The sequence below is a fragment of the Falco biarmicus genome, chromosome 6 (assembly GCF_023638135.1).
Source record: "Falco biarmicus isolate bFalBia1 chromosome 6, bFalBia1.pri, whole genome shotgun sequence".
NCBI classification, from domain to species: Eukaryota; Metazoa; Chordata; class Aves; order Falconiformes; family Falconidae; genus Falco; species Falco biarmicus.
This window is the reverse complement of record NC_079293.1, coordinates 11,542,043-11,561,811: the sequence shown is the minus strand read 5'-3', so window position 1 is coordinate 11,561,811 and position 19,769 is coordinate 11,542,043. Positions and strand designations below refer to the sequence as shown.

The following is a 19,769-nucleotide window of genomic DNA, read 5'->3' as shown; positions in this document are numbered from 1 at the left end:
TTCTCTGCATACTGAATCATTAGCTGATATTAGCGATGTTATCAAAGCAGGCTTTTGCAACCACAAACCAAGAGAAAAATACATTTCTACATCAACTCAGGAGCAGGATTTTTGGCTGTGCCAACACGTAACTGCAGTCACTAGAGTTTTCGCAACTTTTTCCTTGCAGTGATTCATACAACTCTTACAAATGTGTCATTTAATAGAGATGGTTGTATTAACTATCAGAGATCTGGTTTAATACTGTTTTGCTTTGTGTATGAGCTGGAAGATACATGTTTATTTTCTAATGAGGGACCATAAAACAATCTGTAAAGCTGCCTGCTGGGTTTCTGTGAATGGTTTGTTTTGCAGATTTGTTCCAGATGGTCCCCTCCTACAGCCATGTTAATTGGCTAAAAAGCTAAGGTAGTGTTCCTTCAACATAATACCTGAGCTGCTGCCTGCACTGGCACCTGTGGCTTTTGACATACTGCAGCTTTTCACAATTAGACAGGGAGGTTAAAGAGGGAAGTGTAGATGAGGTGAGCAAACCTGTCCCTCCTCCTCCTAAAGGCCGGAGGAGTGAAGATTATTGTTCTACAGTCAGTTCCATTTATCTCCCTCAGCCTCGCCTTACAAGGGAATAGAAAACCTATCTTCCAATCACCGCATCCTAAATACTCTGTCAGAAACCTACAACAGCTCGAAGTAAACCATTGTTTGGGAAAGCAGCATGAGCTGAGGGCTTCTGAGCCTCAGCAGAGATTAATGGACTTGTCGACTGCAGAAACGCCTCAGCTCCGCTCCCGGAGCCGACACAAACCTGCCCCGCTTCACTGCGCCGTACCCTGCCAGGGCTTCAGTTCTGGCATCTGCACAAGTACTGCTGTGCCTCTAGGTATCTTCTACTTATCAGGGAGCCTGTCAAGGCAAATGTGTTTAATATGTGAATTTTACCCTTAAAATGAAAGTTCTGCAGATAAGTTAAGTGCGTGTTGCATAGAGTAATGTTGGATTGTTACCTCAGTAATTAATTTGGTTAGATTTGTGCCCACAAATAATAAGCCTAATCAGTGCGAGAGCATCAGATAAAACTCCTTATACCTACAGTGATAATTATACTTCAGCCTCGTCTGTGCATACAACTTCTGGCACTCGAGTTGTAGCAGTGATATATCCCAGACAGACAGTAGAATAAAATCTACTTCGACATCAAAAAAACCACAAGCAGCTTAAGAATCCAACTAACACAGCAAGAAAATAATCTTTGGTGTATTGCTGATCTCTTACAAGTACGTTTGCTGGCACTTTATCAAATAGTAAACACAAGGGAAGTAAAACTTGGGCTGGGAAAGCAAAATCAAATCTTTTGGGGAAGATAGCCAAGAAGGAATATATCTGGAACTGGAGGTCGTTCACTCTCATGACCAAACTCTCTGTTTTAAGATCATTTTCAACTAAAGCTATGTGAATGTTCACTTCTGTTTGTTTGCTGTCAATTCAAGAAAATAAATAAAATCATTTTAGTTGGGCCACAAAGATCTGGCAAATTGAGAAGTCCAAAAAAAGTCTTGGATCAGATTAAATGCTTCATTTGACCTGGCATAAAATATTGTTTGTGTATTTGAGCGTTTTAGAAATTCTGGCTTAAAAGTTAAATTGAGGCTGTAGGAAAGAAATGTAATTTTTATTTGAAGTGATAGCGTTCCATTTTTTTCATAATTTTCATTTTTAATCAAGCTGGAGAGATGGCAAAACTCATGGATTTCTGCAGGACTGGTTTTGTCAAATCTGTTTTGTGTTTTTCTCTGAAAAGGGCTGGGTAGAAAGCTCTACCCAGTTGTGCAGGATAAGGGCCTCTGAAAATGTACTCTAGGAATGCATTCTTCAGGTAGAAATAACTCCCAAAGACATAAAAGCAGACAGCATGCAGTAGATGAGGCTGGCTTCCACATGTACTGTGGTCACTTACATGAATCCAAAAGGAGCCTGTATCAAGTGTTTCTAGCAATTAAGATCTTCCTAATATTTCTCTCTTCTAGCATTTTCTCAGAAAAGAAACTTAGAGTATGAACATTGGTTAAAAAGCATGGGGTATAGCTGTCCCATAGCAGGCAAGCGCATATTCAATTTGTCTCTGTTCTAGGAGAGTGCATCCATCCACAGCTATGTAATGATACAAATATGTTACAAAATTTTAAAGCTGGGCAGAATGGATTTAAAAAAGGAGATGTATAGTGCTCAATTCAAAAAAGTAGCAATTCTCATGTTAGATTTATTGTCCCAGAAATTGAATTCTCTTGTGATGCTTTGATAAAAAAACACCAGACCTGGAGCAGAGGACTACTTGGATGGCTCTGGAGGACCAGCTAACAAGGCATGAAAGGAAAAACTGAATGATCTTGAGAGATTTCAATTATAGATAGATTTCTAATAAGGGTAGAGTATAGGCCACATGTTAGTGCCATTTTGTTGAGTCTTCTCCCAAGAGAAACAGATTAACTGATACCTGAGCTAAAAAGTCAGTGATTTTCAAGTTTGCTAGAGCTTGTCAAAACTCAGAAACAGTATTTCTCAGGAAATACTCATTTTCAATGTTTTTTTTCATCCCAAATCAAAGCATGGCTTTGAAATTTCAAAATTTCTGCATAGAAATCTCTGAAAAATTACGTTAGATATACAGCACTGATATCAAAGGCAGAAAAAAAGAGAAAAATGTAATGTTGATAAGGTCAAAGATTTCATGTTTTCCGTCTTTTTTTGCATTCATATACACTAATATTATAATAAGGTGATAACATTTCAACCATGCCATAATAAACTACCTGTTAGCTCTGAAAGAAGATATTCTTACCTTATAATTTCATGTCTTTGCTGATTAAATTGTTACTTTCCTATTACGTTTACTGATTTTCCCAAATCAGAGCTGACTGTTATTAGAAAAATTTGGACTAGATCTCATCACAACTGCTTGAGAATATTTGTGCAAACAGAGCAGATGTCCTACTGGACATGTAAGTGCTGGCTGCACTTCTCTGAAACTAAAAGTTATTAGGAGGAAGTCTGACAGAAAGCAAAATTGTAAAAGAAAAGGTGAAGTTATTTAAAAACATACCAGTAAATGTCCCCAGAGCTGTATTTCTTCCGTCAGAAGGCAGTGTTGGCACTCCCAACCAACCGGCAAAGCTCTAAATCAAATAAGCACACACTGTAGCTATGGAGAGAGATAAATATAACAAAAAAAATTATTTCCTAACAAAGGAACATTGGACCGCACATGAAACTGTAAAGGTATCAATATATTGTCAACAGTGCTGAGGATGATACACTTCAAAAACATCAGAGAATAAAGACATCTCAATACTGGCATAAGCCTGTTATTGATACGATTCTGGGCTTGATTACGTTGTCAGTAATGTTTTGTCCTTTCTTTTCTTTTATTCTGTATTAAGCAGAAATAACCTTTATAAAGAGAAGAATGAGAAATCACACATTGAATAGAATATTCTCTTGTATTTAAAAATGCAATATATTATAGTTCTGCTGGGAAAGCTTAAATGCATTTGATTACTAAAGATGACTAAAACAGTATTATTATATGTGATTGCAGTTGGGGCATAGAAAAATCTCATAACTGAATCACTTAAAGAAGGTAGGATAACTATGAATGGTTACCTCAAGTGCTACAGCATCCAACAGAAAATGCAGTGAAGGCAAGAGAGACTTTCAGAGTCGCTGCCAGAGCATTTCCCAGGTAGGCAGAACTACCAACCAGTTACACTCCAATAAGAAATCTGCATTTACTGTACAGTATTAAAATCACTGGAGTTGCTGCAAGTCAATGGCTGCTGGTTGAAATACAATCCATCACATTTTCCATTCCCTCTGAATGAACAGGGCATGTATAGAGAAATGGGTGGTACTATGCAGTGGAGAAAGATGGATGGACATAGCAAACCCACAAGCAGTATTAAACGTAATGCAACTCACGACCTGGTACAATTTTAACATTAAAATGACTAACCTGTAGTAAGAAGGCCAGTGTTGATTTTCTAAATAGATACATTATACTCTTTTGTATTCTTGTTATCTCTTCCTATATACGTAATTTCAAGCGTTAGTACGTGGTGGAATCATCCCTGGAAGCGTTTTAAAAATGTGTAGATGCAAGGCGTAGGGACATGGTTTAGTGATGGACTTGGCAGTCCTGGGTTAACACTTGGTCTTGATGACCTTAAAGATCTTTTCTAACCTAAATAATTCTATGATTCGATAAGCTGTTATTTAGCTTATCTTGTCCATGGTCCATTGTATATAATGCCAATGTCCATGGCATTATATGGTTATATGCAAATAGTCAGGCAAGAAGATACTAGTACTGCGAACAATCGGTTTCTGATTCCCTTTGTTTCCCAACACAGGGAGGACTAGCATTCAAAGGTGGAAAATGTGTTCTTAAGATGGAAAGGACTGTCCATCTTATTCAGAAAAGAGACTTTTAGCCAGCCATTTAAGGGGCCTCTTTATCTAGGATAAAACAGTATCTCTAGGAGGATTTTGAGATTGGGAGTGTAAAATGGGGAGGATTAGATGTTAGTGGTGGGATGTCAGGATTCAGATTAATAGAGGTATAATTCTTTGAGGAGGGCAAAGCATATCTCCTTTTAGGCTAATCTATACATTGTGCTAAAGGACCGAACCAGCTGTCCTTGACCTCCTTTAAGAACAAATGAGCAGCACTCCTTGCACAACTGCTCTTCTAGGTCATGTCTTCCTCCTGGTTTTATCAGTTTAAGTGATAACAAGGTGCCATGGGAATCTACTTTGAAGTTGTAAGTGTAACAGTTTCTATAGATGTAGATTTGTAATAGTTTATGCTAAACTCTGCAGTATTGAATTTCATGGGCTTTTTGACAGAGTTTGACAAGAATCTAAACTTGTTATATGGAGAGCAAAAGCTACCTCCTTAAAATAGGCAACAAACAGTTTAGACTGCAACAGTAAAAACGGGTAAATATCAAACTCTATCAGAAATCCAGACCTGACCCTTGTTAGGGAAATACGGATTTGCCAAATGGAAATTCAGAATAAGTCTCCAGAGGAAAGCCAAAGTACATGGTTATAAATAATACGTAAGGAAAAAGGTCTACAAAACACTAAATGTCAAAAGGAAAAGAATGCTGAAAAAGGCAGAATATCATTGATGTGAAAGCTGTTTGGAAACCTAGGGAACACCCACCATCTGAGTAACACACAGAAACCGCATTCCAGTCAGTCACTTTGCACGGATGTGACAGAACATGTGAAGACAAGGATTGCTACAGCCAAAATGTGAACCCTCCTCAAATGACAGGAGAAATCTCTTCACAAGATTCAATGTAAAAACTGTGAAGTCAAGCAAGTATCAAAATATAGGCAAATGTTAAAAATTTCTGTAAGGATCCACAGCAGACATACCTATAACACAAAAGTCCAAAGAGAATTTAATGTGTAGGTGACGGTAGATAGACAGACACACTCAAACCAAGTCCAGTCTTGAGGACCATGAACTGTGGGTGAGCTACGAAGATGAATTACCAAAATAAGTACTGGCCATTTTAGACTTGTAGACTTCCATGGAGTGCCTAAGGAAAGGGTGTATGCCATGAACAGGATAATAACTTTGGTATCAAAGCTGAACCAGACAGGAATTGGCTGATTGTACCATATGAAGATATGATCACAGGAAATTAATGTCTCACAAAGATATATGTATGTTTTTGAGAGGATGTGGAAGGGGGTGTTCTTTTCTTTTTCCAAGAGACCAAAATTCCATAAGCGTTGAAAAAAGATAATAGGAAAAACTGCAAAACACTCAGCAAATGGCAGAATTTGTAAAACATGAGCCTTGGTATACTGGCTTTCAAAGTCTAGTTATTGGACTGAAAAGAGGGGACAATGTCAATGTTTTACTGAACCTAAGGAAACTTATAAGGAATATAAATGTTTAACAAAAAGCATAAGATTGGGTACAGTGCCTCCCAAGTCCGGTTTGCTAAAAGTTGCCAGTTGTCAGAACACACTTTCTTAAAATCGCTTTCTGAAAATGTTTTACTGGAAACATTTCAGTGAATATCACCCCAGATGCCCATAGGTTTCCTGGTGGTCAAAACATGCATTGATGTACTCCTAGGGAAGCTCTGTTAATGAGCTTTGCAAACTGGGAAACTGCCAGAAGAAATCATTTTAAAAAGAACACAGCAAATATCATTTGCAGAGTCTCTAGGATTTAAAACTGCCAAACATGCTAAGACCAAACCCCTCCCATCAATACAAAATCAACATGGATACCAGAGCATGAAAGGGCTCGGAGCCTGTACTGGCTCTGACTCCCATTCTGCATTTCTGTTGGACACAGCAAAAGATAGCAAATTCTTCACAAAGATTTCAAAAGGAAGATTTGGGAGCTGTGTTGCTAGAGACATGTGCTTGACTGTCTGCCTGTAACGTGACATCAAAAATGTGACTATAGCAGAAAAAAATGCATGAAGAAATCACAAAGGAGAGGCAAAGGCCTGGGTACAGCTGTGCAGAGCTTCATCGTTTTCAATATGTGGATAATTTTAAAACCAAAATGAGACCATTTAATGCTGATATCTCACTACTGAGAAAGAAAATGTGAACAAACTCAAAGCAGGATATAAATGTTTGGAAAGTAGAAAATTTTTCTATAGTATGAGTTTTATGGCTATCTTCTGCTTTCGGGAATTCTCTCAGAAGCGTAGTTGTACCCGACATAAATAAATGACACGGCACAAAGCAGTGAGTGCAAATGGCTGGCAAACACCATCTTTAAGGGTGATCCTGTATCTGGGGAAAAGCAGGATAGACTTTTTCAGTGTTTGAAAAAGTGTTTTCAGTGATCGTCAGGGTCTTCCTAGAAGAACCATGTCCACCAAAAGCCAAAAGGAGTTTTGGGATGTGCTTTCCCGCATGTGCGCTGACATGGCAATCACAGCAACCATGATGGCCAGCGGCCAGGAGCTTGGCTGTCCCGTGCACCTCTGTGGCACTCGTTCCTGTGGCACCAGCAGATCCTCAGCGACTGGTCCATGGTGGTGGTGTGAAGTGGGTCTGCTGATCTGGGAAGGCAGAAGTGGGTCTGTCCTTCGTGGATGCTGAGGAAGGCTAGTGCAGTTTCAGTGCTAGGAATTGTGTATTGGGTCTAATACGGTAAATATTTGTATTTACTCTATAAGAGATGAAGAAAAATATAATTAAATAGCAGCTACATAATTCTAGTGTGTGCTTGTACTAACTGATTCAAAACAGGTTTTACTTGACATAAAGATTCTGGGCTTTTTTCTGCTGTAAGTGAGTAAAGAGACATGACTGATAGATGCCATTTCAAGTAATAAACACAAAAAGCTAAAAGAGGGTTGGGCAGCAGAAGTCCTATATAAGAGGTGGCTAATTAAATCTAAGCGTATCACTGGGATTTTAATATTATATCAATAGACTTGTAGCTGTGTATTAGATTAAAAGGCACAGAAGTGATTTCTCAATAATCCTCTATTAACATAAAATCAACGTGGGAAATCTTAATCATAATTTGGAAAAGCAAGTGTTGTCAAAGTATCACATTCATTATAAAACTGATAAGTGATAAAAGCGTGCATAAATTTCTTTTCATGCTTATTGTGTATTGTACTGGGATCTGAACTGAAGTCTCTGATTGCTATTTATGTGCCACTAATAGGGTTATGTTTTCAGATTTATGGCTGCCTCTCCCACTGCTAAACTGCAGTTGGAAAGAATTAAAACATTAGTTCCTTAAGTGTACGTATGCATGTGTAAGATGTATTTGTTAGCTGTTTAGATCAAAGATCTCCCTTTCTGATCCTGAACCAGGAATAATACAAATGTGTTCAAATTATACCATGATTTTAAATTATAAAGCATGCACATATTTGTATCTGCTCACTTTAGTCTGAAAACTGGCTGGTATAACAGAAGTACCTCTATTACTTTTCCAGCTTCTGCATCAAACCTTCCTCAAGTTTCTCTGAGACGGACTAGTGTTGTGCTCCCCCTTGCCTCCTGATAGTGTCTGTTTAAAGTGTAGAGTCCAACTCTGGTGCTCAGTACTTTCAATCAGTAGAGGGTTTTTTTCGCTTGAGAGAGGAATGCAGAAGCTGAGGTGTTACGTTCTTGCTTTAATTAAATGAGAAAACAATCTCATCCTCTTTGACCATGAATAATAAAGCATCGCTGTTTTAATAGTGTCAACTACTCATGTGTCACCATAAAGAGATTTTAGCAGCTGATAACATTCTTAAACCAGTCCGCTTTAAATTAAAGGACTAGAAAATGTTTATCCTCCCTCTTTTCCAACTGATTTGAAAACACTGGAAGTCCTTGTCTATGGGTTTTTAGGGAAGAAGGGACCCTTCCTGAGCACTATCAGATGACATAACTCCTCCTGTTCCTGCTGTTGGGAGTGTAGTGAGGCTGTGCTGATTTACACCAGATAAGCATCTGCAGTGCAGCTATGCTGCAGAGATGTTGTCTTCAGCAGGGAAACACTTGTGGCCTTATTAACGCTTATTTCAGGGAATTAATTGGATTTATTCTAGCCCATTTCCTGGGCTTCTGATGATGTCACTTGTAGACCCAGTTCTTCTATGAGTTCAAGGCAGGCAGCTCCTTACATCAGCCTGCAGCTGTGTTATCCTACTTCACTAGCCTTTAGAATACTTAATATAATTTCCATACAAGAAATATCTATTTCCATACAAAAAATGTAATTAAAACCACAGCAGAGCCATTGTCTTGTGGGCAGATTTCTTATATCCAAACCTCAGCTCATTTACGCGTTGCAAAGTAACCAGGAGCATCCTAGAAGAAGAGTACAGAGTGATCAGTTTTGGTCATTTCTCATCTCAAAAATAGCTCTGATTCCCAGAAATGACAGTCTACAACCAAAGCACCTGATTTCAGCAGCAACAAATTATTTTCGGTTTTAATAAGCAGTTACATTAATGAACAAGAAAGCTATGATAAAACCGCTTTTTTACTGTTAGAATGTTATGCTTAGGGAGATCCTTATCATTGACAAATACCTGATAAGCATATTAATGTAGGCAATTTCAACCAATCATCACTTGTACCCTAATTAGATAGGAAAAAAAAAATTGCTCATCATAGCTCGATTGTACTAAGTATGCTTGATTTAATTAATTATCAACCCTGTTCATTACAGTCCTCCAGGGCCTTTTGTTAATAGAAACCTGCTCTGGATGACCTCTTATATTCCTTTCCTGCCATCTGTGTGACCTGCATTGTTCCCATGGCACACACAGAAGGAAAAAACTTCAGGAGAACACTGGCACTCCAGCCTCGCTTCTCCTGCATATGCATAGTTCCCTGTGACAACTGGAGCTGTGTATGCAGAACCATTTCAGAATGAATAGTTCATCAGTCTGGATGAACAATGCTTTTAGGAGGAAGACTTTCCACTGTCCGGACCACCAATGCATCTGCCATGTCAGTTACTGTAGGGTGGGTGGGTGGGTTGTGCATGCTGTGAGCTTAAATAGCCAGAAAAGTTACAGATTTGGTAACTGTGGTGCAGGACCAGATGCAGCTGTGATTGGAAAAGGATGACACTATAGGGGAAAAGGAAGAAATGGCGAAGGCCAAGGCATCCCTGTTCGACCTAGGAAGGGAGGGGTTGAGCTTCCAGTAAAGCTAAACTTGCCCATCAGTTCAAATATAGCTTTGCTGAATTTTGAAGGAGGCCAGATTTATCAACAGAGCAGGATTTTCCCATTCTGATGTAAATGTTGTTATTCATATCTCATAAGTAATCCAAAATTAATGAGGTTCTATCATATTATACGTAGGACAGAGATACTTATAATCCATAATTTCTACAGCAAGCCTACAAATCGTGAGGCCTAATGATTTTTTTCCATCACATGCCTTTCCAATTATGTTCTGATTTTCTGTTTCGATTGCTAAGGAACTAAAATCAAGTTATTTAAAAGCCTAGATTTAGGCTTAATTTTGTAATAAGCCATTCCAAATGAAATCTAAAAAAAAAAAAAAAAAAAATCTGATCTTGTTTGGGATGCGTCGTTCCAACTTTTGTCCACAGACAACCAAGAACCTCATGACTGTGCAGCTGCCATAGGAAAAAATAATGTCATTCCCTGGCCTACATTAACCTTGACAGAGATTGGACTTTACATTGTGACTGAGTGCACTGATTACTAAAACATTACTTTTTTCACAGTGGTGTGGGATTCTTTGTTTCTCTCTGGTTTCAACCTGGAACAATCCAAAATACATGAAGTACAAAATAGTGTGAAGAGTTCTGTTAAAATGCATTCACATTTTCTAGGAAAATCCTTTTCCTTTAGACTTTATTCTTAATGGTATGTATTCCCTTCAAAAATTTGTTCTTTGAGGATGCAGGAGTCACCAGGATATAAGGATCATTTTGAAACATGGCTATTTCAGAAAGTGCAAAAATAAGTGTGAAACCTCATCTCCACTTTGTTCAATGTCTTTTCTGTTATTAAAGCTTATACTGTATTTTTAAACCTCCAGAAACTTGATAGGTGTGGAAGAAAATCATATATAGTGTTTTTCCAATCAGCAGTTCTTTCAGCATTCCAGTGCACAGAGCCATATTTACTGTATCTGAGTTCACTTACAATAACTACAGTGGCTGTTGTTAAAATCTACTTAAGCAGACAATTTTCAGTTAATTTTGAGAGGATATCACTGTGCATAAATTCATAGAGTTGTTAGAAATAGTAACTGTTTTTCTCAAGGAATGAACAAAGATATTTCACAACATTTGTCCAAGAAAAATCTTATACCCATACCCCACCCTCCAAAAAATTTTTCTTTTTTGAGAAAACATCCTTTTGCTCTTTTTCTCTCTCAAAATAGATACATGTCCACAAAGTTTCTCTTTGTAGTCCATGTATATGCATTTGTGTGTGAGAGACAAATAGGATTTCTGCCTCTGACATGAGTACACCATGTAGTACAAGGACTCCCAAACATGCGCTTTCTGCACACAATGACTTTTTTCGTCTTTGGATAAGTGAGTAAGCGTAGCGAATAGTGATTGCTAATGGTAGTACAGATGATGAATACAAAACTGCATAGCACTAATAGGAACCAGAAGAATAAACTACGAAAAAAAATTACCTCTTTTCAACTTCTACCAGCAGTTTTGTGATACTAATTTAGCTGAATTGGAGCTGCAGACTAGTCCTTCCAGAATCATTATGTACTTTCTGTTCTTGCCAGTTCTCCATCGGAGGCCCTGCTGGGGTCTAGAGTATGAGAGGACATGCTCCTGTGTGTGTGTCCAGCTCCTGTAAGGCACCTGTGACAATTTCAGTGTACTTACAAAGCAGGAGGTGTTTCTCATGCATCTGTACACACAGTATGTTTTCCAGGGAAATGACAAACCTTAGTCAAATGAAACGTGATTAGATTTTAACAAGGAAAAGGTTTTATTGGAAGAAAAGAATGTTTCATGTTTCTCTGGCATCCTTTCCATCGGTATCTCTTACCCCTGCCCCAAAGAAGGGACTTCATCAGGAGAATCTCATGTCAAATGGCCTGGAGGCCTGCCATCAGCTCCCATAAATTCAGAGACATCATCTAGCAATGTGTAAACCAGATTTGACAACTCATGATTGAACTACCACTATAAAAGTGGTAGTTAAATAACTAAAATACATAATCTTCCTTTTTTTCCAGTTGGCTTCTTGTCCATTTTATTCTTGGCCTACACAGAGTTTCCTACAAGGAAATGTACCACATGGTAGCCAAATATTAAGAATTATTGTTAGTATATGGAGAACTTTTTCAGTTTTGCACATAATCCTTTCTGAAGTTGTGCAATAGCTCTGTTCATGGAATTAAGTTGAAGTTTCTTGTAGTAGAATGAATAAAAAGAAAACCTTAACCATCACACTCATTTTTTCATGTGTTCTTTCTAACAAAAAATATGGCATTTTCTTTAGCCACATTTTACCAAAGGGACCTCATTGTGCTTTTGTGATTTAGGCATTCAATATAGGATTTACAAAACTGGAAACAAAGACACTGAAGAAGGTTCTAATAACTCTTTCAATGTGATGGAGTTATACAAGTTGACATGTTTTAGGAAGGAATACTGTTTTCAAATTGTTCTCTGACAGCAAAAGCAAATTAAATTCACAATGTTTCAGTGTAATGCCACTAATGATAAGCTAGTAAAGCACCATTACATGACACAATATTAATAGTGACGTTGGTTCAGGTAAATTAATGCCTGAGTTGACATATATATTTACAGCCTTATTAGCTTGTAGAGTTGTAAGGTCTCGCAGTCTGAAAACATGCAAACTGTTTATTGGGAAAAAGTCAATATTGGATCAACCCTTCCCTTGCAAATATTTTTCTATTTAATTCATTTGCAGTGCTTTCTTGCCAGTACCACACTAGTCCTCATCCTGCAGGAATAACACATTAATTGGCTGACAAGGAACAGCTTTCTCTTGGACATGGAAATACATTCAACTGCCAAATAAAATACAACTTTTCATCCTCTTCTTCTTGATGAACTGTTTAAGAAGCTGCTTCAAGTATTTTTCTCCTTCTTCTTGTGAACACACAAATTTTTATTTTATCATTTCAAAACCTATAATGTTATGGTGGTATTCCAGAGGAGTATCTATGTTTACAGTTCCATACCAGTACTATATCTCTGCAGATTATAGGAATTCAGATTTCCGTCAGGTATGGAGCTCCAAACTATTGCTCTAACTCTGTTGACCTCACTGTTATACTGAAAGATCTCTTCCAGTAAAAATTGCTTAAATACAGGTTGATGCTATTAAAATGGAAAGTCTTAAAAAAGGTTCCAATGTGAAAAGAAGCCAGACAAGCCAGGCGAGATTTTTAAATGCTTTCATTCACAAGTTGTCCAAGGAACATTATGGCTAGTGTGAACATTCATTTTACTGTCTTAGAAACAATTACATACCCATTGTATGTAATTACACTTGCATGTATCTTAACCTGCTTCTGGGAACAAATTGATTTCCTAAATGCTTCTGCATCATCTGAATCACTTCACCTGCATATTGCCACAATGAGAATGTATCTACCAAAATATTCAGCCTTCAGACTGAGAACTAACTTTATGGATGTGGATATATAATGTATGCTTCACTAGCTGTCTAAATCACCTGTGGACTGATCCTCAATATCCGAAGTCACTGAGTATTTTGCTTTGATATATTTGTGTATGATTCAGTGCTTCAGTGTCTCATATTTAGTAGCCAATCTTAGCAGATATTTAATGTTGTTCAGGTTAGACTTGGACTATTCACTAGGAAGCTCCGAGGTCTGTGTTCTGTGGGTAGATGTGTAACCATCCTGGGGAGCAGGACCCCAAGTTTGTCTTGGGATCATCAGATGCTCAGGGTAGATTGCAAGACACACACGGTGGTCTTAAGTTTCCTGATGTTTCAGTGCTCTTTATCTGTAACAGGCATTTTTCTTATTTGCCCTTTCTAGGAATTTGTCATGATTGTTGTCTTTGGTTTGGAATTTATTATTCGTATCTGGTCTGCTGGATGCTGTTGTCGATACCGAGGATGGCAAGGAAGACTGCGCTTTGCAAGGAAACCATTTTGTGTGATAGGTGAGTGCCCCAGCTCTAGTTTATTTTAAGATAAAAACACCCGCTTCTGTTTTGCTTCTGAATGAAAACTACTGGAATCAGACTCTATTTACAGTAATCAGGTGTAAATCCAGAATAGGTCTGTGTCAACTGTCATTTGCCCAAGGCTTCTCTAGTTATAAAATCACAAAGTCCCTAAATACCAGTCAGTCCATATTTCTTATGTTCTCCTACAGCTGGCACGTATGTTGGAAGAATGAGGGGTTGAGAGCTGATCTCACTGAAAATCATGGGAGCTGGATACATTTAATGGACATATTACACATCTTGTATATACATGCATAGATGCCATGCACATATGTGCATATGTTGTGTTCTCCTTATGTCACCTCTGTGGTCAGACATGTATACACTGCAATAAGTTTGAAAACCTACCTAGAAACATCTGACAACATTGGTGCTGACTGCATGACGTCCAGGTTTCTGCTCTGCCAATGACTGGCATAGGATATATCATACATCTTCTACAACTATTTTGAGAGACTATTCCTCCCCTTCTTTGCTGTAGAAATTGTCCGTGAGAATGGTGAATAGGCCCACAACCAGTCAAAACCCTACTTCGAAAAAGAATCCGCAGGAAAACAGTTTCCCAATAAAGGCAGAAATCAGGGATAGCTAACAAAATCATCTGATAATTTCTTGGTTTTTCTAATGGTTTGGAGGAAGTGCTTTTCACAGAACATCTGTGGAACTTCAGGATATCGGTGTCCCAACTTCTCTCTCAACTTCCTCCTCTTCAGCCTTTAATTTCATCTGCCTGTATCTTAAATTAACTTATAGATAACTGGGATAGGAAACACATTCTCCTGTGCATCTATAGACAGCAGATAGCACACAGAGTCATGTGCTTGTAGCTGGGTCTACCCGTGGGTCCGCTGAGACCTACACATGGGTCTCAGTGTGAACAGTGAATAACAAAGTGTCACCCTGGTCTAAAGAAGAGTTATGCTGTGTCCCATGGCACAGCAGACCGGTGTGCTGGTTAGGGCTAATGTGTAAAGCAAGGGTTTGCCTTCTGCCTCATTCTCTGGTAAATACACACCTTCTCCCACCAAGGAGTCCCCACAATGGAGAAAGGATCTTTAGCACGAGGCACGTGAGTAGGTGGAAAGGCAGGTATTGGAATTGGCGCTTGTTTTGTGGCAGGCAAGCAGGGGAGGTACCTAATGTAACCCTGTCCAGTACCAGGTCACCATCCTGCCCCAAGATTCCCATGACTAGCCGAAAGTGGAAAGAATATTCAAAAATCTTCCCAGCCTTTACCAGCCACCCGTCAAGGGAAAGCTAGAAATTCAGGCATTCGCTCCCCCTGGCAGCAACAAACACGGCTGCCATCCTTTACCAGACTTACCATTATTCCAAGATTTTGTGGTGCACCTGAAACTTTGCAGCAGTCAGGCTCTGTCAGCACACAATCATAAGAAAGCACTAGACTGACAATTTAGTAAAACTAACCTACTTCAGCCATTTAGAACTTACTAGAAACACATAGATCTTTAAAGAATGTGAACTTACTAGAAGCATTAGACATCCTGGAGTGGTTTGCTGCTCTCCCAAATGGTGTTGTGTGGAAACTCTAGCAATCTGTGCAATTCAGCTTTTGTTTCTCCTCCCTTTCCTGTCTCCATTCAGCTGGCAAGTTTTCTGCCAGTGATTAACTTCAGTCTGAGGTGTTGATCCCCAGAAAATGTTCTTCCTTGTCCAAAACTCTGCAAGTTATCGTGGGGTGACTGATGTAGATTTTTCCCCCTTTCCTTTAAGCAGCTCATAGCTACCCTCCTACTGTTTATGAAATAGTCCAGCCAGGTCTCCTGCCATGGGCCTCCGTGAGTGTTGGAGTTTACTGGATTGTTTCTTTCTCCTTTCTCTGTAGTTCACCTGCTCTTCTTGTTGCACCTACATTCATATAGGCAATCTCTAGTCTTGAAAGCATCTTCTGTCCCCCTTGCAACTCCACCACTTGCTAGCAGAATTAATTAGTAGCCAACAGCTATTTGCTTCTGGACGTCTTCCTATGCTGGTGCACTGAATGAAAAGGGAACTTTGTTCTGCAAAACACTGTACAGCTACTAGCAGAGCTTCTGGAAACTAAACAAGTAGCTTGAATTTCTGGCCATTAATTATTCTGTGTCTGTCTTCTGCTAATTGATTTTTGTCCATGACTTTAGCATCGCCGAAGGGAGTTTCTGATGTTCAGCATCTCTCCAGGTTTAATCTTTTGAGGAAGAACCTTTAGCAAGTTATCTTGCAGCTTGTGCTACAGAAAGTAGCTGTTTGCCTGACACCTTGGCTTTGCAGTCGTGGCAAAGCGTGCTCTAGCTGCAAAGGCTGTACTAACCAGAGCACAGTCAGTAGATAAAGACACATGATTATCTCCCTTTTCTCGGCACTCATTAGACGGCACCTAAGATACTGCACCCCATTTTTCCCCTCCAACACCCCACGTGAAAGATGTGAATAAACTCAATTGAGTTCAGTGAAGGCCACCAAGATGGTCAGTGCTGGAGCATTTGCCCTGTGGGGAGAGACTGAGGGACCTCGGCTTGTTCAGCCTGGAGAAAAGATGGCTGCAGGGGGAACTCAGTGCACTCACTGCTAAGGTCTCCTTAAAAGCACATGGCCAGTTTTGGCCTATTACTTTTCATGCATTCGATTATTTACTTATACATCCATTCAGTTATTCTTTCTGCTTATTGTTACAGTGCAACAATAATACTTTAGAAGACTTAGTCTGTTTACTATTAATTAAATTTGCTATACATCTCCAGCAGATCTGTTCTCTGATTATTTTTGTGATCAAACACAAATCACATAAGGGGAATGGCCCAAGAGCTAGAAATAATAAATTTGAGGATTGCCTCAAGGGTCACATTCAGACAGCCTTGATTTTTTTCCGTTAATAACCAGAAAAAAATTATTCAGGGTGAAAGCTCTGTGCTTACATTAGTATGCCTAAAATGTCACTACCCTGACAAATTAGTTCATGAAGCATCGCTGTGTGCTAGCAGGTTGGTAATGATATCTATCACATTATTTGACAGTTTTGTACCCTTGTTTATTTCTGTAAAGATGGTAATAATAGTGTAGTATTAAACCTTCATTTGTATTTTGTTCCGTCAGGAGTTACCTGCCATCCCTCATTTGCTCTGATTGTATATGAGCTTGTGTACGTAATGCAAAGGGCATACAACATACCATCCCAGGTACTTAATGTACTTAAAAGAGGTACTTACTTCTGCAAATCCTAAATTTCCCAGGCATGTTAGGCTGAAGGTTGGCTGTTAGCACTGCAGAGCTGTGTTGATGCGTTATGCTGCGCAGAAGAGTAGCAATCCAGGCACTACATCTCCTGACTGCTGCCTGCCAGGGCCCAGGGACACCGACACCTGGGAAGAACTCCGTGTCTGCCTGTGCCTTAGGAGGAACTGTGCTCCCTGAAGATCCCTGAAATAAAAGGGGACATGTCTGCTAATCAGGAAGAAACTATGGCATCCACTCCCTGTCAAGCCATTCAGGGACACTGAAGTAAACCAAGAGCCCATTGTCTTTTCCCTGGCAATGGGCCTCCAAGACAGTTGCATGTGACCTGACAAAATTAAACTTCTGGCCACTGTCCTGTGCGTATGAGAGGTTTTACCATCACAATATAATCTCAGTCTGTGAGGGCAGCTCCCACATGGTGGCATGTTATAAAAATAATGAGGAATAATAAATAACAAGCTGGGGTCAGAAGAATGAAGATCCTACCAGTTTCACCTGCATGCCTGAAGTCCACTGGGCTTTCAGAGGAACTTCTTTCTCTCCACTGACTCTGTAGGAGGCTTTGGGACTCCTGCGTGAGGAAGCCTGGCAAGGGCAAGCGAAAAGCACAAGAGCACACTTCCCTTCAAATGCTGGAAGCAGTGAATTGTAGTGCCTAAGCTTTGTGCAACTCCTAGATATGAATTTGGGGGTTGAAACTCCTGTTTCAGAACTTTTTCACCTTAAATTTGAGCCCACTTCTAGTCATATAACAGTTCTCTAGGGCAACTAGGCTGCTTGGTGGTCCAGCCCAGTAAAAGGTTTCAAGTGTTTCAGTTAGTCCATTAGCAGTTTCCCCACAGCTGCTTCTATTTTACCTCTAGTCAAGCTACAGTCTGATGGAAAAGTCACAAGTTCAAATTCTGTTGAGGCTGCAGAATGAACAAATTCCCAACAGGAAGCTTAAGTCCATTATCTGCAATCAGGCTCTTGAACTTCATGGCTGGCAAACCTCATTTCAGAGCATTAAGTGACAGCAGCGGCTGTTGCATATTACTGGATCTATTTTTCATTAATTAGACTGGTAATGAACTATCATATGGCACTTTTGTCAAACCTTTGTAAACAAATCCATATCTAGTGTGTTACAAGATCTGCTGAACCTTTAATTTGAATTAATGCAATATATTTATGTAATGATACATTGTGTGTCTGTCACCTTGGTATTTAGACATATTATATAGTTTAAATACAGACAGACAGTAAATCTGCTGCTCATGATAAACAATATAAACAGCCCCTTTCCAGTGTAATTTGAACTCTAAATAACCCAGCTATGGTCTGTAATTAAGTGTATCCTCGACCAAGGGGACACATCTCACATCACATCTCATTATAAATCCCAGCAACACCAAGTTCCAGCAGGAGCAAATTCCACATTGTGGGTTCTCCTGCCAGCCCAACTTGAACTCATCTCAGGAACACTCTGCCCACTTCACTTTAGAAAATACTCTGGTGGTAGTAGTAGTAGTAGTAGTAGTAGTAGTAGTAGTAGTAGTAGTAGTAAGACTGGAAATCAAAATTTCCTGATAATTTCATCAGCCATAATTATGTGCAATGAACAGATGTGCTCTTTAGGCTAAATCAGTCCCACATTTTGTAGGTTTTTAAAACTAATATCTAGTGACATATCTTCATGTCTGACAGTCCTGGCAGTGCAGTTTTTAGAAATGCATAGGAAAGATAATGTCCTTTGAATATCATCTATGGGCTATATTCTTTCACATTTGCTTTCACTGACTGTACCTTCGCTGCTGAGTAAGGTAGCATTTGCTATGAGTAGTCATCAGGCTCTGGTCTTCTCTTTCTAGGTGGTGTATGTCTGCTATTCAAAAGAAATCTGCTGCTTTGGTATGATGCAGTTCACGTTGAAATTTCTTTCTGGTATACGCTAAAGAATTCAACAGCATGTATTTGTTGATTGACATGGGTTTTTTGATCTTATGCTAGTGTCACTACCATGTTATTTTGAGTAGAGGAGTGCCTACTGTGAATTAGGCAACCTGAGTGAGGTGTGTCTAGTGACTTCTTTCCCACTGGGGAGTATCACATTTTGTCTTCATGAGGCTTGGAGATCAAAGTTTCGATCTGAGGGCTGCGGGTTTTTTGCATCCATATTCTGTGTAACTGCTGAGATATCTGCTGATGAAGGAAGTCAGCAAGGCTAGTGTAAGATTTCTGATTAAATGATTTTTTATTTAAAAGTGTCAATTAATTGAAATCAAAGTAATTCATGGAAACAAACTGATTCTCTTTTCCTGGGGAAAGGCATTTTATATTCAGTCTAGATCTTCTTCTCTTCATCATCAAAATCAGATGCACTTTCTCTCCCAAACATGCAGAATAGCCAATAATACAGTTTCTGGTTTCTGGGGAAAGTATGGTTACATTCTTGCTCTGGGAGATTTGGAGCAGGAAATTACAATCTCTCAGCCCCACTGAAACTATCCAAATATCAATAAATAATTCTTAATTGGTCCAGAGAGAGATGCTGGTTTACTCGGTTGTCTGGTGTTAATTGTAGTCATCTGGTACGTGAGAAACTTTGATTTTGTTCACCCAAAGACTATTCAGTCATTTGCAAATAGACAATTCCAGCAGTACAAACTAGAAGAGATACACACCAGAATAGATTGAATAGGTTAGAGCACTGGAGATGTGAAAAATCCAAGAATGAAGACAGGTTTGTAATAGAAAGCCTGTTAAAAGCCAGAGACCTTGTACTAAAAAGAATTCATTTGTGATATTA

The 19,769-nt window shown here is 39.1% G+C and overlaps 1 protein-coding gene across 3 annotated transcripts in view; it reads left to right on the top strand.

The window, feature by feature from the left end:
• KCNQ5 (potassium voltage-gated channel subfamily Q member 5) overlaps positions 1-19,769 on the top strand; it is a 303,789-nt gene that overhangs the window by 214,098 nt on the left and 69,922 nt on the right. For all 3 annotated transcript variants that reach the window (XM_056343358.1, XM_056343356.1, XM_056343355.1), the window contains exon 3: positions 13,555-13,681. In XM_056343358.1, the coding sequence (XP_056199333.1) occupies positions 13,555-13,681 (127 nt within the window). The remainder of the gene's footprint in view (positions 1-13,554; positions 13,682-19,769) is intronic.